We start from the raw sequence: 23209 nt of genomic DNA, 5'->3' as shown, positions 1-23209 counted from the left end.
TGCAAACTATTTTGAAATTTTTGGCTCTAGCCAAACTGTACTATCTGGGCCTTTTCCCTATTTAAAATTGAAAACCATCATCACTCAAAACTAAATATAAATCTGTTTGGCTTTTTGTGAAAAGCTGATTCAACTTGTTGGTACTATTTGACAAAGAAAAAAAATCTAAGTTTTTTGGTGTCTAACAAATTTATATGGTAACCCCATAACAAAATATTGGCACACTACTGAAAAAAACGGGACTTTCTGGAATTAAAATTTTTAATTGCCTTCATGCTTGAAAATTCTAAATTGTTGACGCCATCTAAGATCACTTATAAACATTCTCTCTTTTAAGAAATTTAATGGCATTACTTGAGTTACAATGATAATGGTTAGGTCAGTGCCAGAAAAGAATCCTCACATATAATTTGCATTCTTACCTAAAGTGTATATAACTAAAATTGAACAAGCTTGTGGTGAGTTTGGCAGTACGTCCTTGAAAAGATTTCCAAAGCCAAATAATACCTGTGAAATTGGAGCACTTACACAAAAGGCCAACACCATTTTGATTGGGGCCTCTATTGAGGCAGATCCTAGGCTGACATGAGGTATGACCAGTTAACTCACAATGTCAAGACTTTCCTACACCAGTTTTATTTAAAACACAAATAAGTATTTCTCTTTGTGTAATGAATGGCAAATGGTTCAAACAATGCTGAACATGAATCATTGACTAATACAAGGGCTTTAAATATGAAACAAAATTATTTTTTAAAAAGCAAATAAAGGTTATATACAAAACGGACCTGGAATCTAAGCTGATTCCAGAAATGAAATGAGTAGAAAATCTGTGGTGAAACCAAACATTCCACCCCTGCTTTGGAGAAGGGCTATGACACAACATTCAGTCAGCTGAAGATGGATCGACAGAGGAGTGTCTATACATAAATTTCAAGTCATTTTTGCTTGTGCAGAATCATCCAGATCTTCCCAAGACTGAATGGGCAGTCCTGTGGCTTTCTTCCTTTTCCGTATTCTCAACAAGGCTACATGAAGTTCAACTCTTGATGAGCCGCTTACAATAGCAGTTCCTTAGGAGCCAACATGACAGGTGGGTCAGATTCCCCTATGAGAAACAAAACTGCCACCTACAGCAAAGTATCAAAACGGACAAGTCCTTCTTTCCTCCTCCTTCCGACATATGCAATGTCTCCTTCTAAGAGGATTAGCCCCGCATACTTGTCCCTTCACAGTCTAAACCTTGAGGTGATATGAAGGAGGGAGACCAACATCAAAGAAAGAAAATTCAATTCAGAAATGAAGAAAACTGGATGGTATACAATACACCTCCAGAAATTTCAAATAATCCCTTCTGTAGTACAATTCATTGTACTGCTACAGTCCACACATAAATATTGGCAGCTTGAGTGAGTTCATTTCCCCCCTCTGATAGTTAAAGGATACCAAATAAATACTGGGTAAGAGGAGTTTGCTGGGAGAGTTAGAAATATAAAATTAACCAATTTTTATTCCTGTGATAATTCAATGTGAGTAGGAGGCAAGTACTAAAGAGAAGGGACAACTTTCATACTAAAAAGAGAATTCCTCTAATCATTATGTCACCATCTCTTAATAAGAATCCAGGGAATCCCAGAAATAGAAAATTAATTTCAGAGAACCCCTGAGGCACTTTAAAGCCTTAAAAAAATTACAGTAATAATAAATTAGCTATTGATCTTCAGAGGCTTACTCAGCAGTAGAAACATGAAAATCGGGTCCAAAAAGTTCTGTCCAGATTACAGGCTTCCTGAGCTGCTCAGCTCCAAAGCTTAGACGAATCTCCAAATACTTTAAAAAAGACATACAATTTAACACAGACTGAATTTTTTTTTAGTGGTAGCATGAAATTTGGTCCTTATGATAGCAGCTGTCTTCATCCTTTCCAAACTCAGGTAACAGTAAGTACATTAAGACAATACATAAAAGAAATAATACAACTAAGGGGGAAAAGCCAAAACTGACAACACCTCAAGGAGTCACCAAGCTCTCCTGCATCATTTCACTTGGATCTCTCTCAGTCTTTTTGTGGAGAGAGGGGTGAGAAAGAACTTTTTCTTGAAGATGCTAAACAGTGGCATCAAATGGACAAAATGTTTATCAAGGGACTTTAAAAATCTGACCCCAAGGAATCTAGGACACATACAGGTAATTCAGAGGTATACTTCTGATCTGGGGCAAATTCTAGACTAAAGAAATGATCGTCTTGGGTAAATGTTACAATAGATGAAACTAAGTGCAGTTTTTTGGTGAGTTTTTTTGTTTTTGTTTGTATGAAATGTCCTACTATCATCTTCAGCTATCAATCATTTCTGATAGCTCAAGCAGAAGGTCATCTTCATCTTTCCCAGGATCCAGGTCAATCTCGGCTTCTAATTTGCCTCCTGAAATCTCCCATATTAGTTTCTCAAAATCATCCTCCACAGAGAGCGGGGGTTTTCCTGTCGAAGCAGTGCTGAGTCGGCGAGTTTTCGTGGCCATTTGGGATGAGGAAGGGCCAGATACTTCTGGTGGAGAGGGATCTGACGAGGATTGGGCTGGAGGCAGCACAAGACTGTAAGGAAAAAAACACCCAGAAGATTATTAAAAACTGTCCTTTTTCAATGGCTAGCTGGACTACCTACTCTCAGTGATACAAAGAGTTAGCAAAGAGTTGTTTGAGGACACACAAAAGGAATTATTTTACTAATTAGGACAAAGCATCTTCCCTTTAAAGCAGAATTCAGGCAGGCTTTCAAAACATCCTTGAAATAATACAGGCAAAATATAAACAATGGCACCTAAGGAGAATAGCAACCCTGAGCATTATGTTTTCTTGAAATTAATTTGAAGTTCAGCAGACAATTTAGATATGGCTAAATTGTACATGCTTAGAATTATTTAGCAATTTTATTCTCTAGACAGCATAAACAATACTAGTGGCCTAAGTTTGATTTAAGAGAACTGCAAGGTATTACCTGTCTCTAGGTCTCTCTGTCTCAGGCACAGTGACTGCTTTGTCCTCAGAGAGGAGTGGGACAACAGCCTACGAAAGGAAGAGCAATGTAATTAAGTGGGAGAGTCAGCTTTTTAATGTGAGCACATTCACTTTCTTCTGCCACCTTCTTGGAATCATGGCTATCTTTCTTTAATTATGGGAATCAAGAGTGAATAATCCAAAGGTTGGGTGTACAAATAAGCAAAATATTTTAAGTGCCCAAAAATTAGCTTTCAAAAATCCTAATCTGCCACTTCACCAATGTCTGACCGTAAACATAAAATACAGTAACAACTAAACAATGAAAATGCTTAGAAAATGGCAGGAAGTGTCACACACAGATACAGATGGGGATCAGCGTCCCTGCTTCCCTACCATGGAGATGAAAGCACTGCCCCGCTGGGTCTGCCTCTTACCATGGCCGCTTTCTTGGCCGGGCTCTCCTGTAGGTCCCCGCTGGCGCTGAGCGGCTTCACCGCTGCCACAGCAGGGTGGGACTCCGCTGCCTTGCGCTTCAGGGCCAATTTGGGGGAAGAGACCACTTTAACCACAGATGGCTTCACATTCACTTTGGGTTTAGCTACAAGGAATGGAAAATATTTGATTAGTAGTTTAAAATATCCCTATTTTACATGGAGAATAACTCAGAGTATCAAAATTCCTTCACAGTAATATACAACATACAAACAAAACGATGACAAAAAAACTAGAAATGACCCACAAGCCATCTGCACTACACACCAACATAATGAACACATACACTCAAATGATTCTTCAGTGGCTCTTGAATTTGCCACTGCTCTTCTACTCCTTTTCTTCTTTAAAATCAGAGGAGAAACGTACCACAGAAAGTTAAAAAAAAAAAATTCTAAACAGCAATTTTAAATGCTGAGAGAGAAACTCATCTAGATTTGTCTCTTTAAATAGAATTATAAGAACTGCTCCTTACTATTCACTTTTGTGTGACCCGGATATAAGATAAATGAAATTCAGTCCAATTGCTCCCAGGGAATTACAGAAATTTGATAATTTTGAGATCCTAAAACAGTGATGGCGAACCTGACATGCGTGTCAGAGGTGACACGCGAATTCATTTTTTTGGTTGATTTTTCTTTGTTAAACGGCATTTAAATATATAAAATAAATATAAAAAATGTAAGTCTTTGTTTTACTATGGTTGCAAATATCAAAAAATCTCTATATGTGACACGGTACCAGAGTTAAGTTAGGGTTTTTCAAAATGCTGACACGCCGAGCTCAAAAGGTTCGCCATCACTGTCCTAAAGCAAGGTATTCTAGAAAGAACACTCACCTTTAACCCTTTTCTCCACGGTCTGTGCTGCACACTTCACATTCAATATTGAGTCGCCAATCCCTGCGGTTTCCACCTCTGCCTTCTGGGATGACTTGGTGGGAAGCCGCTTTGTGAGGCTCCGTGTGATGCTCGGCGCAGCATCGAGCACTGGCGGGTCCGCTGGCTGGGCATTGCCAGCGTCTACAGCTCCCCAGGGGGATGGCAGAACAGGTTTTTCCTTCTGTGAGGTTCCCCGCTCTGGCTGTTTCTGTACGTACTTTTCTCGCATCGTCTCACTTTTCTTGACTGGAATTTTAATGCCACCTCCTGTTGTCTCATTTGGAGCCTGTGTATAAATTTAAATGACAGAATTAAAATCTAGTATCCCTAGCCCTAGCCGGTATGGCTCAGCTGGTTGGGTGTCATCCTGTGCACCAAAAGGTTGCCAGTTTGATTCCCAATCAGGACACATGCCCAGGTTGTGGGTTCAATCCCTGGGAGGGGCTGCGGCAGCCAATCGATGGTTTTGCTCTCACATCGATGTTTCTCTCTTGAAAAATCAATTTAAAAAACCTTTTTAAAAAAATCTAGTACCTCTAACAACCTATATGATAATTGCTATTTATAAGTTACAAGTCAAGCAGTGTCTCACATAATCCAAAACACAAGAGCTTGTTTTGCTCTTTGATATTAAATAAAAACCACCTACCCAGCCGGTGTGGCTCAGTTGGTTGAGTGTTGAACTATGAACCAGGAAGTCATGGTTCGATTTCTGGTCAGGGCACATGCCCAGATTGTGAACTTGATCCCCAGTGGGGGGCGGGCAGGAGGCAGCCAATCGATGATTCTCTCTCCTCTCTCTCCCTTCCTCTCTGAAATCAATAAAAATATATTTAAAAATAAAAACAAATCCACCAAGCTGCCCTGGCTGGTTTTCTCAGTGGTTAGAGCATCAGCCTGTGAACTGTAGGATTTCGGGTTTGAGTCCAAGTCATATCTGGGTTTCCAGTTCAATCCCTGGCACCAGGAGGGGCGGAGGCAACCAGTTGATGTGTCTTTATTACACCGATGTTTCTCTCTCTCTTTTTCCTTTCCTTCCTTCCTTCCACTCTCTCCACAATGGAAAAAAATATCCTTGGGTGAGGATTAACAAAAAAGCAACAACAAAACATACCCCACCAAGCTAGAGAGGCAAGATTAAATATATGTGCAACAATAAAATCCCAGATTCTTTAGGCTAATCATGACCCTGAGTCTAATAATAAAAATGATTTAAAATAATCAGACACTTGCATTAATGTACAAAGATGCTCATTATCTTAGGTAAAACAAAGTCCAGAAACAGACTACATTTGTATAAAGAACACTATGTGGTTGATATAGACGAACATCTTGAAGAATTATTAATGTGGTAAAAGCTAAAGCAGGCTACAAAATGAGCACTGCCTTTACATTCTAAACACGAGTCAAAGATTAAATGAGTTCACATATGTGTATGTAAACAAAAGGCTTGAAGGAAATCCATGAAAAACAAAATGAGTGGTGGGTACATGTAGACTGAAATTACAGGGTTTCTCATTCTTTTAAAAATTACCAACTTTAGTACAATGAATTGGTCTTACTCTCAAAGGCAAGAAAAAAAGCTCAGTTTAAAAACACTGATGCCAATTAAAAAACTTTCAAAGGGCAGAGGACACTGGTGATATACACAGAAGTACAGAAAACCCCCATTAGAAAAAAAAATTTTTCCCTGTAGAAAATTATACACACAGTGAAAGACTGTTTACATATCATTGAAGTGTTAAACAGAAATTTATTATAAGCTAAAACTAAAAAGCACATTTCACCATTCATCTAGCCTTCACTTGCCATGGACAAAATTATAAAATGATTTAAAATAAACTCACCTCTTTAGCCTCTATTCTAGCAACACTGCTCTGAAATGCAACTTCACTTTCTTCTTGAAGTTTCTTCTCCTCTTTTATACCTATATTCACATTAAACAGATATTTAGTTATTTCATTTAGGCTCTAACTTCATGACAGATGACGTCAAACAAAACTTTTCTCAATGAAAATAATGCTAACATAGGGCTAATAAAATGGTAGATAAAGCCCATTAGTCCTTATAAACTTCCAAAATGAACTTTAAAATATGAAAGGCCTATGGGTGCTGCTATACAGAAACAGCTTCACTTTGTGTAACCAGTGGTTCTCACAGGTTATCTGAGTAAAGAGAACTTTACAGAACTCCTAGGAACAGCCTGCGGAGCCCTGCCCTCTGAAAGACTACTTGGGAAGTGGTGCTACAGACCAAGCTCTCTCATTACCTGACTTTTTGGTGATTCGGAAAAGCCGCCGCGCCCCCACGGTGGTCTCGGGCTGAGGCTGGGAGCTGGGGCTGCTCTTGGAGCTCTGCTGCACCCTCCGTGCCTTCTCCAGTTTAATTTCCTCCAGCGTCTTGATATGCACCTCCTGCATAGACTTTGTTCTCCCTGCATGCTCCTCTGATTGTCCTTTGTTGGCCACCATTGGTGGCAAAACCGATGTTTTTTTAGTGTCACTATCCGTCTTTAACTTGCCGCAGGCGACATCCTTTTTGCTTTTCTGTCTCTCCGCTTCCTGCTGCCGGTGTTTCTTTTCAGCCAGGGCCTCAGAGAAGGTTTTGATTCGAATGGTGGACGAGGTTCTTGCTCCTGAAGTAGGATCATCAGCTTTTGAAGAGCCTTCTGCCTTGAGTTTAGTTTGCAATTCTCCGCGTTTCTGACTGGCTCTTTCGAGAAGAATTTCTTCTAATGTCTTCACATGGATCTCACCAACGTTAGTAACTCTCTCTGTTTTCAAGGGGAACACAAGTCACTTTATTTGGAGTTCGCCTCTTTTAAAATATATATTTTTATTTAGGTCAGAGAGGAAAGGAGAGTAAGAGAGAAACACCAACTATGAGAATCATGGATCGGCTGCCTCCTGCCCGCTATTGGGGATTGAGCCCACCACCTGGGCATGTGCCCTGACCAGGAATTGAACGGATCTCCTGGTTCACGGGTCAATGGTCAACCACTGAGCCACACTGGCTGGGCTGAATACAGCTTTTAATGAATGAAAATAAAAAAACTACCCTTTTACAACCTTAAACACATCACGTTCTGAACCTCTGAATATGCTATTGCTTCTACACGGAATAGTCCCTACTGTCCCCATTTCTCTTCCTAGTTTTAACACATTGTATGCGGGAAACGTGTTTACACGTTTTATATATTTATACGTTCTACCAGTGTAGTAGAGCGCGGGACACGTACTAATACGTTCTTTATAGACTAGCGGTAGAATGCGGGTAACGTATAAATACGTAAACTAAAGTTATCGTAATTTTACTGAACGTTGCCATCTGCGCAAAAAATTAGCAAAAATGGCCCGCACCACCTGTTAGCATGCGATAAAAACTACCCACAAACAATGTGTTAACTGAGTTCATCTTAGAACCTGACCACCCCCAAATCTAGTTTGCTACACTGATCATACAATACCATAAATGAGTGATTATTTCCAACTGCACTAACATTAGAACAGTGACTATTATTACTTATTTTAGTACCCGCTGATAGAAAGCACTCCAACATTTATGAATTATTTCCTTAAGTTTTTAAAGTAAAAATTCTTCCATTTCAAAAGTAGACTGATCTCAAAATAACAATTCCAAGAAAGTATAATATGAATCGTGCCATGGTAATCCTGTTTCCCCACCCTTCCAAAATTTCATCAAAATAATAAAGACATTAAAAGTAAACTACCCTGACCGGTTTGGCTCAGTGGATAGAGCGTTGGCCAGTGGACTGAAGGGTCCCGGGTTCGGATCCAGCCAGGAGCACATGTCTGGGTTGCGGGCTCGATCCCCAGTAGGGGCAAGCAGGAGGCAGCTGATCAATGATTCTCTCTCATCATTGATATTTCTATCTCTCTCTCCCTTCCTCTTTGAAATAAATAAAAAATGTATATATATACATATCCTATCTAATAATAGACAAACAGGGTAATTGAACGTACCTTCACTACACCTCCTCCCATAGGCTAATCAGCGTGATATGCAAATTAACCACCAACAAAGGTGGCGGTTAATTTGCATATGTAGGCTCCAAGTGGCGGAGCAAAGACTGAAGGCAAGCTGGAGCAGTGAAGATGGAGGACGGAAGGCGGCTCCAGACAGAGCAAAGGCCTGGGTCCCGGGTGCCGGAGGAAAACCGGTGCTCGCAGCCAAGAGAAGGGAAGGCCTATTGCACGAATCTCTTCATGCAACAGGCCTCTAGTGTGTGTGTGTGTGTGTGTGTGTGTGTGTGTATAGAAAGTAAACTAAATCGCCCTGGCTGGTGTGGTTCTGTGGCTAGAGCATCAGCCCGTGAATGGTCACAGGTTCGATTCCTGGTCAAGAGAATGTATCTGGGCTGCAGATTCAATCCCCAGTCCCTGGTAGGGATGCATGCAGGAGGCAACCAATTTTGTGTGTCTCTCACATTCATGTTTCTAAATTTTATAAGTAACATTCATTGAACACAACCCACACCATCCATTTTCATATTGCATATGGTTGCTTCCATACTATAAAGGCAGAGTTGTGTAGTTGTGACCTAGTTTGTAACCTGCAAAGCTACAATATTTACTCCCTGATCCTATACAGAAAACAAGCAAAGATCATAAAAAGTGAAGCAAGAACCCCAAAGAGATAGAAAATATGAAGGCAAGGTTAAAAAACATGTGGTGGAAACTATGTTCAAAAGCTCCAACATCTGTCTAAGAAGAATTGCAGGACATGCCCTAGCTGGTTTGGCTCAGTGGATAAAGTGTCGGCCTGAGGACTGAAGGTCCTGGGTTCGATTCTAGTCAAGGGCACATGCCTGGGTTGGGGACTTGACCCCCAAATAGGGGTTGTGTAGGAGGCAACCGATCAAAGATTCTCTCTCATTACTGACATTTCTCTCTCTCTTTCCCCTCTCCCTTCCTCTCTGAAATCAATAAAAATGTATTTTAAAAAAGAAGAATTGCAGGACACAGAAACAATGGCACCAGTTGGGCGAGCATGGGGAAAAGTAGCCCTCACCTGAAAGCCACACAACTCAGTCTCTCCCTATATAACTCCAATTTTCTTTAAGCCACCGTCCCTCCACCAGAGCCCAGGAGTGGTTGTGAGCATGAGATAGCATACATGAAGCTGCCTGACACCCATAGGAACTTGGGTCTGGTTCTAAATCACAACATACGCAGCTTGAGGCTCACTTCCCTGGAGGAAAGAGATGTCCCCGTCTGCCGCGGTGCACAACTCAAGGGGGTCAATTCACATTGTATGGTAGTCTATGTTGAACACCAGGATTCAATGTGAATAGTCCTTTCTGGAACTGTATATCATGGAATATTAGGTAATTCCCTGCTGTTCTCACTGTACTATATGATGAATTGTGGGAGGAGGGTGCAGAATAGGGAGGAATCATATTATACTTTGTTCATTTTAGACAAGATCGGGAATCTAGGTTTTGAGGTCCTTAAAGATTGCAAGGTAATTATCAAAAAAGTAAAAGAATTATTAGTGCTTTAATTAAATGTCAACATTATTTTCAGAACAGCTACTGACATTAATACTAACAAAGAATTTCTGATCAAATTATCTTCTTCTCAATAAAATATTCTAAGAAAAATTCCATAAAAATAAAGAAAGTTTCGTCGTGACTGGTTTGGCTCGGTGGATAGAGCATTGGCCTGCGGACTGAAGGATCCTAGGTTTGATTCCAGTCAAGGGCATGTACCTTGATTGCGGGCACATCCCCAGTAGGAGGTGTGCGGGAGGCAGCTGATTGATTTCTCTCTCCCATCGATGTTTCTAACTCTCTATCTCTCTCTCTCCTTTCCTATCAGTAAAAAATCAATAAAATAGCCCTAGCCAGTTTGGCTCAATGGATAGAGTGTCAGCCTGCAGACTGAAGGGTCCCAGGTTCGATCCGGTCAAGGGCATGAACCTTGGTTGCGGGCACATCCCCAGTAGGGGGTGTGCAGGAAGCAGCTGATCAATGTTTCTCTCTCATCGATGTTTCTAAATATATTTTATTGATTTTTTACAGAGAGGAAGGGAGAGGGATAGAGAGTTAGAAACATTGATGAGAGAGAAACATCGATCAGCTGCCTCCTGCACAGTCCCCACTGGGGATGTGCCCGCAACCAAGGTACATGCCCTTGACTGGAATCGAACCTGGGACCCTTCAGTCTGCAGGCCGACACTCTATCCACTGAGCCAAACCGGTTAGGGCTCTCATCGATGTTTCTAACTCTCTAACCATCTCTCTTCCTCTCTGTAAAAAAATCAATAAAAAAAATATTAAAAAATAATCAATAAAATATATTTAAAAAAAGAAAAAAGTTTCAAAAAGAATAAGAATGGCCCTGGCTGGTGTGTGGCTCAGTTGGTAGGAGTGTCCTCCTGTGCACAGAAAGGTTGTGGGTTTGATTCCCAATCAGGACACGTGCCTAGGTTGTAGGTTCGATCCCCGGCCCTGGTAGGGAAGCATGCAGGAGGCAACAGATCAATGTTTCTCTTTCAAAAAAAAAAAAAAAAACAAAACCAATGAAAATGTGCTCAGGTGAGGATAAAAAAAAAAAAAGAATAAGAATGTTTCACATCAGATTCCCTTTTTATGAATTCTGGTAAAATCTTAATATCCAAATAACATAAGGATAAAACGAAAAAGGAAAAGCACAGGATAATATCATTCGTAAATATATAAAAATTGAAAAGCATTAAACTGAATCCAGCAATGTATAAAAAAGCTAGATGGTTGAGTAACAGAATGTTCATTTTATTATTCTTTAAATTGTTTGCATATACATTTACGTAGCTAGAGCTTGCAACTTAAAACTAACATTAAATTAAAGTACAAGAATATAAAGAAAATTAAAATTATCTAAAACCTCAATTCCCAGATAAACCAATGTTAATATTTATGTATTTTTTTGCAGTTTTTTTCGCATACAATTTTATCTTTACAAAATTGGAATTATCTCATACATATGGACTTCTTCCTGAGAATAGGTTTCTATTATAAGAAATTTTTTTAAAAGGATTATTTTACCCTAATGTTAAAGATCAAAAGTGGTATGTTCTTTTGTAACCTTTCTTCATTCAATATGAGAGAAGTTTTCTCCATCACTGTTGTTCACAACATGACTTTTCATGACAGCAATTATTTTAAATGTTTTTAAATTGATTTTTAGAGAGAGAGGAAGGTAGAGGGATAGAGAGATAGAAATATCCATGAAAGAAAAACATCATCGATCAGCTGCCTCCTGCATGCCCCCTACTGGGGATCAAGCTGGCAACCCAGGCATATGCCCTGACAGGGAATTAAATGGGTGACCTCTTGGTTCATGGGATGACCCTCAATCACTGAGTCACACCAGCTGAGCGACAGCAATTACAATACATAACTACCTTAATTTAATCTAATTCCTTTTTGTTGGATACTTAAGATTGTTTCTAATTTTCTATTATCAATACAATGATGAAAACTCAGTATGTCACTTTTAAGTACAAAAACAGAATTCTTAACTAATTACTTAAACAAAGAAGAGCCACACACAAAAAAACAAAATACACAAGCCCTAAACTAACTCAACAGATAAATAGGAGAAAAATTAAAGATTTTATGGCAAGAAAAAGAGTATCAGAAGCTGGTCTGAGGGTTTACATACCTGCTGCCTCCTCATTGTTTTGACCAGCTGACACACCTAATCGTTCCTTTAGAGACTTGGAAACTTGAACTGTAAATAAAAAGCAAAAAACCCAAAAGTTGAACAGAGATTTTTTTAGAGATCAAATATCTTTTTCAAAGGTCATAAATTAGGCTTATATTTCTCTTCTAATACAAATGCTTTTAAAAAATGTTTTAGGTCAACTGGCCAGCATGACTCTCTTTTCTTAATCCTCACCCGAGGATATTTTTCCATTGAATTTTTAGGGAGAGTGGAAGAGAGAGGAAAAGACAGAGAGAAGTATTGATGTGAGAGAAACACATCGATTGGTTGCCTCCTGCACACACCCCAACCAGGGCCCAGGCTGGGAAGGAGCCTGCAACCAAGGTACGTGACCTTGACCGAAATCGAACCCAGGCCCCTTGGGTCCGCAGGCCGACGCTCTATCCACTGAGTTAAACTGGCTAGGGTTAAAAATATATTTAAAAAAATGTTTTCAGGTTTTAAACTTTCCTCTCTATGAAACTTTCCTCCCCAAAGCACTCTGGAAAGCTTTAAATATTTTTCTTTAGATTTGAAAAGCAAAAACTACTGAATTAATAAGTAAAATAATTTTTGTTACCATACAACCTTCTAAAATCTTATTGACATCAAAAGGCTTTCCCTCCTAAATCTATTTGAAATATGTACTTTAGTTAAAAGAAGTCTTCAATGTAATTGACTGTCAAGGAGGAAGGGAATTTGGCTGCAAATTTTGTGCTTTCATAACATGTACACTTTCCCTCTCACAGAAATTATCACAATACATACAAGTATTTCTACTATAATCTCTTGAGGACTGTGATGGTGTTTATTTTATACAATGATGTCTACCTAGAATCGAGTAAGCAACTCAAATGTTCGTTGAATGAATAAAATGTATACCAGAAGATAATCTAATTTACATGCACAAAAAGAGTAACAAACTATACCTGTTAACATTACAGAAGACAAGTGTCAAGATTACACACACAAAGTGTATTACAACAAAGTTACCTTTCTTTGGTGTTTTGTCAGTTTCTGAAGCATCAACTTTCTTCCCTAGCCTCTGTGCAAGGCTACGCTTTAACGGTGGATCACTGTCACCACCTACAAAGAGAGAAAATTTAGTTTAAGAGTTCAAGTCAACCTTCTGCAAGGTCAAGAAATACAAGCAAAAACAGAAAACACAGAATACTTCTTTACTTTTCTGCATGTATATGGTGTATTCATTTACTAGCTTATTTATTACCCAGTGTTAGAGAAGGAATAAAAATGTTCCGAAAGAAGGAACAAAAAATTAGAATGCACAAATTAACATTTACCAAATAACTGACTAAAATTATAAATGGAGGATTATAAATCCTGGCTAAGACTGAAAATCAGAATTAGGAATATATGGGAAAAACAAAACAAAACAAAACACAAAAAACAAAAAAACTCTCCATGTACAAAAAAGAAACAAATTTCACTCCCTGTCTGCTGAATTCTAAGTAAATTAATGGCTTCATGCACCAGGGACTAGGAGGACAGCAAAAGAATCACAAAATTAAAAAATTTTATGTGACATAAAGACTCTGAAGGCCAAATAGCACCCGTCTTCGATCCCAGATAAGAAATTTAACATTATGAAAGATTCTCTATCTTAGCCAAGTCACCAATTATTGATGGAGCCAAGATCTGGACAAAGTTTTCCGACTCCTGGTTTATTACATTACACTGTTCAATACAAGTTGTTTAAATGTCATGAGTTGTTTTAGGATTCTTTGACTAAAGATACAATCTTTCCAGGGTCCCATTAAAAACTTGAAAGACTCTGCAGAGTATGATTTTCTCTCTCCTTTCACTGATAATTTAAACATGAGACCAAAATTTCACAATGTTTACATGTATGCTGATGTTAAAATAACTTATTTCTGTACTTTTTTACTTAAAATTTATCAGGCAATGAGAATGGTGTGAAAGAAAATTCCAAACAGTTAAGATTTCATGTTTGCAAGCACATTTTAAAAGAGTATGAAGTCAGAGGAGACTTTCAAAATAATTTTTTTGAAAGAGACACACTAGGGTAGGTACACAACAATTCAGTAATATGGTAAATACTTCCCTAAATATAACCTAACACTAATAAACTCAGGGATGAATTTATATTAACTGGACACTTCTTTCCCTCTAAAATGCCAAATTTCAATTTGTCCATAGAAACAGAGATGTACTTTACTGCTTTTTAAAATGCTGGCCATAATCAAATTAAATTTTAATGCAAATTTCTCTGACTTCAATCAAAGATATAATGCACGAGTGAAAAACATGGGAACATTTTAAATGTGCTTTCAGCCAAGAATACAGGGGATTACAAATCAATTATGACAGGGCACTTATATAAAGAGAACGTTGGAAGAGGTATCATATAAATGCACAAACAAGAAGAAAACAAAAGATATGTACAAAACTTATCTCACCTACAGAAAATTTTCGTTTCCCCAGTCTCTCGGTGAGACTCAATCTTATCAAGGGTTCTTCTCCTGAAATGGCAAAACAGAATTTCTCTACTATTAGGCAATTTTTCAGTATACAGTAACTACTAATGGGTATAAAGCATGTGCCAATATTAACAAGTCCACTTAATTTCTTGAAAATCAGATCTCAGTCTTAGGAAAACTATCAATAAAAAAAAATCAACATGTTAAATAATAAATTTAAGTAGTCAAATGCACAGCCCAAAGGGAAGCAATAGCAGTCCTAATTACTAAGAGTAGCCAAGTATACAATGACAAGTTGTGTTCTAATCAATTGATTATAAAATCTACACTTTTGCTTGCATACTTTAGTAAGCTAAAAAGAAAAAAAAATCATACTCCACTCCTATAACCTTCTTTGATCACTCCAGAAGTGAGTGCTTTCTTCTGATTCTTTGTTGTCTGAATGGCACAAACATTTAAATGTATCTGCACACCATAACTACTTGTGTCCTATTCCCTACTAGATTTAAAACTATGAAGGGAAATATTTCTATAACTTAAAGGGTTTTTTAATAGTTCTTTAACCATAACGGGCAGTCAACAAATTTGGTGAATGGATACAAATAAACAGTAAATGAAAAAGTTAAATATACCTAAAGAATTTCAATCTTTTTAATAACAGAGTCAAATGCACTAACTTTTCTTTTCATCCTTCTATCCAAGCAACATTCTTTTTTTTAAAAAAAAAAATATATTTCTTTATTGATTTCAGAGGGGAAGGGAGGAGGAGAGAGATAGAAACATCAATGATGAGAGAGAATCATTGATTGGCTGCCTCCTGCACACCCCACATTGGGGATGGAGCCCGCAACCCAGGCATGTGCCCTTGGCTAGAATCCAACCTGGGACCCTTCAGTCCGCAGGCCGATGCTCTATCCACTGAGCCAAGCCGGCCAGGGCCCAATCAACATTCTTAGCTCCACCTGCAAATCCACCAAAGGTAAAATAAAATGCACACAAGGATTTTGCTCGCCCAGTTATTTATGTCTACAGCCTAACTATGTCTCACCTTGTTTGTTGGAGAGAGTTACTGTCCTCACCACAGTCCGGACATTCTCTTTTTCAGGACCTGGAATGGGCTGAGGCTGGAGTAGAAGACTGGAAACTCCCGAAGAACCTTCTGAATAAAGCAAGTCAAAGAATAGTAAATAATTTGTGAAAAATAAAGCTATCACAAGTCAAGAAATTTGATCTGTGACCAGGTAAGTCCAACACAGAACGCTGGACTACAAGCCAATCAGTTTCTCTGTTCTGTTTGCCTACAGGGTCGTGGTGGGAGAAGGGGAGATAATCCCTATTTCTTATCTTCCTTGGACACAATATGTAAATAAAACAAAACTGTTTTGAGTGACTTAAGCACTCAATCTACTTTTTTTTTTAAAGTATATCCTATTGATTTTTTTACAGAGAGGAAGGGAGAAGGATAGAGAGTTAGAAACATCGATGAGAGAAAAACACCAATCAGCTGCCTCCTGCACACCCCTTACTGGGGATGTGCCTGCAACCAAGGTACATGCCCTTGACTAGAATCGAACCTGGGACCCTTCAGTCCGCAGGCTGACGCTCTATCCACTGAGCCAAACCAGTCAGGGCTCAATCTACTTTTATTGACTAACAAGGCTAACATTATTCTAAAGTTAATCTCAGAAGCACACTAGCTGTCAGGTGTGTCAATTCAATCTTTTTCATCTATATTCAATTACATGCAAAACACAACTCCAAGGTTCCTACAGAAAAAGTTTTACCAAAAGGGTACTAGAACCAACCACTTGATTCTCTCTAAATATTAATATGACACAATAATTTTTAGGGTTGGAAATGTATAAATCAATCAAGCTCCAGAAGAAAGTCCTAGCAGCTTGTGAAAATTCATCAACTACAAAATAAAGTATTTCTTCTTTTAATACACTTCATTTCTCAAGATAAACAAGTTCTTTTGAGCTCTTTAGTTCTGGTGCTTAGCTGTGAATAGTTAGGAACTGAAACACAATTGCAATGAATTAAAACTAAGTGATTTAAGTAAGTCTGTGTTTTAACTTCAAACCAGCCACAGAGTCAAATTCATTTTGGCTGTTGCCAAGGGTCTTTACCACTGGAAGTGTCCTAATTATTCTTCTCTAGCAACATTCAATGATCTAGTCAAAACTGGTAACTTACCACCTTGCTTCTTGGACTTTTCCTTCATTTTCTTTGACTTAATTTCCTCAAGAGTTTTTATTCCAAAATTCAAACATTCACCTGGGAAAAGCAAAGAGAAATCACACGAGGTCCTATCACCTTTTTCACCTTTGCATTTTATTTGTACACTAGAGGTCCAGTGCACAAGTTTGTGCACATCGAAAGGAAATTAATTAGAGGAAATATTTTAATATCGCTGTCTGCCCTTTCTCTATAACAGAAGTGTCAACCAAATTCACAATTGACAATGACAGATTGAAACACACGCATGCGATTGGTGCCAGCAAGAGCTTTATATGTATTGTGCATGTGCAAGTCAATTTAGCCTTTTATGTATATAGAATAAACTTGCTTAATTACACCTGCTTTCTGATTTAGCTAAACTTTTTCCAGCCCAGTGAAGCACCCCAACTTCTCTTTCAGGTAACTGTCAGCCAACACAGCAGTAAATAATTAACACGAAGCAGATTATTATTGTAGATCACGCAGTGAGAACAAAGGGTAAAATATTTAACTGCAGCAGTGTTTGACTCTATTCTGTGCGGTGTGAAAACCTGAAGTCATCTTCAAGGTCTACCATTTCTTACTTTTCAGTCGGGAAGAGTTTCTAAGCTTTCTAAATCTCCGTTTTCCAGCAAATGAAAAGAGGATTCCACTGAGTCTCCTATCTATCTACTCCAGGATGTCTGTGAGGATCAAATGAGATGAGGCACAGGAAAACGCTTCACAAACATTTGGTTAAAGTGTAAAATGTTTCCACTCGGCTATAAAGCAAGTCACGTTCCTGGGCTGAAGAAACTGAAGGAGGCTAGTCACTAGGGAGAGGAAGCTGGGCGTTGCTACGTGACGTCATTACCCGGCGCCCACAGCCACCATTTCTGGGCTGGCCTGGACTGTGGGCCTCATTTTGTGCCAGGGGGTCTTGGCAGTGTTGGCTGCGATTTGGTGGGGTGTTGCTCTGGGGAGGTGGCAGGGCCTGTGTCTCACTTGGGGGAAGCCAAGTGTTGCTTTGTGGGCACCAGGTCTGTGATGCTGTTTCTCTGTAAATGGCCAGTGTGCGTCACAGCAGCTCCTGCATTGAGTGGCTGCCCCTGGTGGTCAGTGAGCGTCATAGCGACCGGTCAGACAGTCAGACACTCAGCATATTAGCCTTGTAGATCCATAGATAGCAGGTGCTCAGATGTTTTCTAACTAAGAGGAAGTATGTTTGAAGTTTATATTTATTGTTGAAAGTATTACAGATGTCCTCCCTTTTTTTCCCATTGACCCCATCTACCCTGCACCCACCCCACCCAGGCCTTCACCACACTACTGTCTCTGTCGTATATATGCATATAAGTTCTCAGGTTAATCTCCCCACCCCCTCACCCCTACTTCCACCTTCCCTCTAAATTCATCATTCTGTTCCATGCTTCTATGTCTCTGGATCTATTTTTGTTCATCAGAACATGAATTAAATTTCAAAAGTATTTAAAATAGTTTGGACATTCAATAGTGTTGTAAGATTTAAGAGTGGGAGCCAGCATCGATACAGCCTCCTCTTACCTTGTTTTAAATTGACCCCGGGTTTCCGGGCAGAAGCCCCTCGTAATCCATTATGAACTTCAGGAGTTGGTTGCAGGGTTGGTGTTTTGGTTTCATCACCTTCCTCAGAAAACTGATCTATATTAACATTTAAGGCAAATTTTCAGTTAAAAACAGGCCTAGAGCTTTAATTCTAATTCATTAAGTGATCTTGACCACTTATTTGCCATAAAGAGCTAAAACATACCATCATCGTCTTCATCATCATCTGCAGCATTGATCACAACTGGTGGATGTGTGGGGCTAGGAACATTTTCTGAACTTTCTACTTTCATCACACTTCGCAGTTGAGGGGAGGGATTGGACTGGACAGACAATTTGTTTTGTTGAACTGTGAGCTGGGAAGCCTTCACTTCCTCCTCTGGTGACTCAGGCACAGTGGGCAACACAGCTAGATATGCAAAATTAGTCATCAATTAAAAACCAAAGATATAATCCCACGTCATCAGAACACCCTCACCAAAAGTTTGGTGCATTTTCCATATGAGCACTTAATGTGTTTTTATTTAACATCTCCATTTTCCCAATTAGGTTCTAAATTTCCAAGGAGGGAAAACTTGGCTTTTAGTTAGCTTTTTACTGTATGAAAGTACATTCAAAGTGGGCATCAAAATATAGATTATGCAGAAGGCTTGATGCATAGTGACTATAAATTCTAGACGTGTAATTTTAATATTGTAACTTTCCTTCCTTTAAATAAAGGTGAAAATCAAATGGCTGATCATTCCACTAGGAAATCACTTTATAAGAAACTCTGAAAATAAATACTAGCTTTTGGTAGGGCATAGTTTTATTTATTTTATTATTATTTTTTAAATATATATTTTATTGATTTCAGAGAGGAAGGGAGAGAGATAGAAACATCACTGATAAGAGAATCATTGATTGGCTGCCTTCTACACACCCCCACTGGAGATGGGGCCCGCAAGCCGGGCACGTGCCCTTGACTGGAATTGAACCTGGGACCCTTCAGTCTGCGGGCTGACACTCTATTTACTGAGCCAAACCAGACAGGGCACGTAGTTCTGTAAAAAGCTGGATAGCAAATATTATAGGCTCTACAGATCTCTCTCTTTCAACTACTCAACTCTAAAGCAGTAGCACAAAATTTGGCCATAGACAATATGAAAATGAATGGGGATGGCTTCATTCCAATAAACCTTATTTTATAAAACAGGTGGAGGAAGAGATCTGCCAAACACTCTGAGAGAATCAAGTTTCTTTCAAAAACCACTGCCCAGCCATAATAGGTCAGTTGGTTGGAGCATGTCCCAAGCAACGAGGTGTTGTTGGTCCAATTCCCAGTCAGGGCACACACCTGGGTTTCGGGTTCGTTCCCTGGTCAGGACACGTGCGGGAGGCAACCAATCTGTTTCTCTCTCACATCCATGTTTCTCTTTTTCTCTCCACCCCCCTTCCTCCTCTTTCTCTAAGCATGACCTTGGGTGAGGACTAGAGAGAGAAAAAAAGTCAAAACCTCTATGGGTCTGATAAGAAAATGGGAATGAAGTAAGCTCTAGTAATCTAAACTGTAACGCCAAGCACTTATGAGGCACATGGCTTTTGGCAACAGGATTGTGACTCTGCTACTTACTGGTTTATAATTGTATAAATCACCTAACCTTAATAAAGTTGGGTTCCTTCATCTGTAAAGTGGAAATAATACCTCTCTCACACTAGGAAAAGAAGGCAAGTATATAAAGTACTTTATACAGTGTGCATAGTAGGTGTTCATTATACAGTAATTATTCTTTTAAAATTAAAAACATCTCACTTTTGCTTGGAGGTAGAAAAAGGCCATCCACATAACGTCCTCTGTTGTGATGAAAAGCGCAGTTTAGTTTTTGACATCCCACTGGTTGATTTTCCCAATAACAAGGAATCTCACTCCGTTTTTTCTGCAAGAGGGAAAAACATAGTTTCCAAATAAAAATGAAGTGTGACCTGTATTAATTTGTTTATCTGTTTTTGGGGGATTTTGTTAGTGACAATGAAGGGGAAGATAGAGTGTTGGAAATATTCTATTTCTTGATCTAGGACTAGGTGCTGGTCAAGTAAGTATATTCACTTTGTGAAAATTCTATATATACTTTAACAAATAGTTCAACGAAGAAAAAGGAACTGGTAAGCATTCTGAAAAGTAACTAACCTCTGATTAATAACCTGGATTATTTTGGATGTTTCATCATTTTAAGAGCCTAAGGTTTAAAATTCCCAGAAAGAATAGCAGCATTATTTCAGAAATTTTAAAATATGGAGGAAGGAAACATAGAAATAATGGCCATTACAAAAAGATCCTTACATGTATAAAAAAGAGCAAAGATCAAAGTCTACTGCTCAGACTGATAACACAGTGTTGTTAGGGATGCGAAAGAATCATGCAATCCCATATACTTAAAATGAAAATATAAAGTAGCTCAATAGCTTTAAAAGGCAATTGGCAAAAACTGTTTTAAAAATTTATGTCTTAAATTTACTGCCACATGTACAACATCCCTATTTTCTAAAAGTACGGCGAATACCTTTACCTCTGGATAAAATATCTTAGTTCCGGTTACATCCAAAAGTAGGTGTATTAGCTACCATTGTGTTTTAGATAAGAATAAGAATAATTACTCAACCCCTTCCTCAAGGCAGAACCTAGTATCAATCAATCTTCCTTGCTCCTAAGTCTGTCTTTGCTTAAGATTTTACTCCTTTCCCGGAAGCAATTTTCAAATTACTAGATGCCTTCTATACTAGCAGCCCCCATATACACGAATCACATGACATTTATTTGATCTGTTTGATACACTTACTGGATTTTGTTTCTAAATGAAATAAAACACAAACAATAAAGACAACTTGGAAAATAGAAATAAATGTCTGTTAAACTATTACCTAAAGAGAATCACTTATTTTGGTATAGAATTCTTTTACTTAAAAAATGTAAATGTGTAGATGCACACTTTAAAAAAGGTTATTTCATATAATCCTGTACATTTTTCATTTAGCAACAAATTCTCCACAGTAATGTTCTCCAACATGATTATTTCTTTAAATTTTTTATAGGTAATAGAGCACATAGACCAAAGGTATACAGAGTAAGGTTCCTATAAGCTTCTGGTCACAATATTTGTATCAACTGATCAATATATAATGTTGTTTTATGTGTCTGTGTTTAAAGTCACCTTACTTAATATGTATTGTTGCCCAGCGGGCGTGGCTCAGTGGTTGAGTGTCGACCTATGAATCAGGTCATGGTTCGATTCCCAGACAGGGCACATGCCTTGGTTCGGGCTGATCCCCAGTGTGGGGCACGCAGGAGGCAGCCAATCAATGATTCTCTCTCACTATTGGTGTTTCTCTCCCTTCCTCTCTGAAATGTTAAAAAAATATTTTAAAAACACATTGATTCACTAATATTGAACTCTAGGCCAACACACTGTAAGTCACAGTTGAATGAGGCTTTATCTATTACACATACTTTCTTTCCTGTGCTTAGGAACATTACATAATACTGCAGCACTATTCTTAGGGCCATTTTAAATTGGAAAATCACCAACAAAAGGGGGGGGGCACTAAAATAGGCCACAAAAAGGACACTTGTTTACACTATGAGAGCTGAAACAAGAAAAGCAGAGGATTGCTTTGTTTGATCTCAGCTGGAAATGAGGTGCCTCAAGAGACTCACATTTTTAGTGACCTGCACATGTCTCACTGCCAATCAAAGCAAGTATTACTTCAGAGGTTACAAATAAATTTTAGCGAGTAGACAAATTTTCAAATATGAAACCCAGGAATAATAAAAATTGACTGCATAGAGAAGGGGTTACAGTAAAATGGCCCTTTCTCAATCCTGTTCCCACCCCAACAGCCACTGTAAAGTTTCTCTTTTATACTTCTATTTTTAAAATGCATATACAAGTAAAAATAAATACAGATTATTTTCCCTCTCTCTTTTTTTACAAATGGTAGCATATTACACACCTTATTCTGATCCCTTTTCACTAATCATATAATCTGATCTTTCCATGTCAATTTAAATAGTTTCCTTTTAAAATATTTTGTTTACAGCTACCCAGCACACCACTGCATGAATAGAGTAAAATTTTATTTTAAATGAAGGTTAGGTTGCTTCATACATTTTACTAATACAAATTATGCTACAAAAAGTAATCTGCATCTCACTTTGCACATGGGAGCCATAGGGATAATAGTAGTTTTGTAAGATGCAGCCAAATAAGCCTCTGTGCAGAAGAGTTAACAGAGCAGCCCTACAGCTGCTACCCTTAGACAGCCTTGCAAGGGTGGCCCTTGGCTGGCATTGGAAACTCGGCACTCAGAATGTGCCCGAGACTGTTTGTGCAAATACAGCTTATGCTGAACACCTCCCATCCTTTTGGGAGTCTGGAGTTTGGTATGTGGTAGAGGGTGTCTAAGCAACCTGCCCCAATAAAAACTTTGGGTCTCTCATGGGCTTCCCTAGGCAGAAACATCACATATATACTGGTGCATTTCTATGGCCAGAGGAAGTGTTCGCTCTGCGTGACCTCTGATGGGAGGGAGATCATAGAGAAGCCCACACATGGATGGATTCCTCCAGACCAAGCATGTCAAACTCATGGCCGGCGGACTGCATGTTTGACATGCTTGCTCCAGACTCTGCCTGTGTCCTTTTCTCTTACAACCAGCATATCCTTACTGTGTCACTATAATACTAGCCAAGAATACAATTATATGCTGAGTTCCATGAGTTCTTCTAGAGCAGTGGTTCTCAACCTTGGCTGCATATTAGAATCACCTGGGAATCTTTTTAAAATCCTGATTTCTGGGCCTCATCCTCCAGAAATTCTGTTTCTTTGTTATGGGGTGGGGCCACATTAGTAAC

The 23209-nt window shown here is 38.7% G+C and overlaps 1 protein-coding gene across 14 annotated transcripts in view; it reads right to left on the bottom strand.

Moving 5' to 3' along the window:
• Positions 1-326: 326 nt before the first annotated feature.
• The window catches only part of LOC118673795 (zinc finger BED domain-containing protein 6), a 37596-nt gene continuing 14713 nt past the window's right edge, over positions 327-23209 (bottom strand). For 13 of the 14 annotated variants that reach the window (XM_036344997.1, XM_036345007.1, XM_036344998.1 and 10 more), the window contains 14 exons: positions 20114-20237; positions 18527-18730; positions 18301-18417; positions 16735-16815; positions 15587-15697; positions 14518-14580; positions 13073-13165; positions 12038-12106; positions 6640-7143; positions 6218-6297; positions 4329-4656; positions 3433-3596; positions 2997-3064; positions 327-2593 (listed from right to left, as the gene is read on the bottom strand). In XM_036344997.1, the coding sequence (XP_036200890.1) occupies positions 2335-2593; positions 2997-3064; positions 3433-3596; positions 4329-4656; positions 6218-6297; positions 6640-7143; positions 12038-12106; positions 13073-13165; positions 14518-14580; positions 15587-15697; positions 16735-16815; positions 18301-18417; positions 18527-18730; positions 20114-20237 (2265 nt within the window). In that variant the 3' untranslated portion in view covers positions 327-2334. The remainder of the gene's footprint in view (positions 2594-2996; positions 3065-3432; positions 3597-4328; positions 4657-6217; positions 6298-6639; positions 7144-12037; positions 12107-13072; positions 13166-14517; positions 14581-15586; positions 15698-16734; positions 16816-18300; positions 18418-18526; positions 18731-20113; positions 20238-23209) is intronic. The other variant, XM_036345011.1, reaches the window with a different exon arrangement.

This window comes from Myotis myotis, unplaced genomic scaffold, assembly GCF_014108235.1.
Source record: "Myotis myotis isolate mMyoMyo1 unplaced genomic scaffold, mMyoMyo1.p scaffold_m19_p_18, whole genome shotgun sequence".
NCBI lineage: Eukaryota > Metazoa > Chordata > Mammalia > Chiroptera > Vespertilionidae > Myotis > Myotis myotis.
Note: the sequence above shows the minus strand (reverse complement) of the source record. Positions and strands in the feature narration are given on the sequence as shown.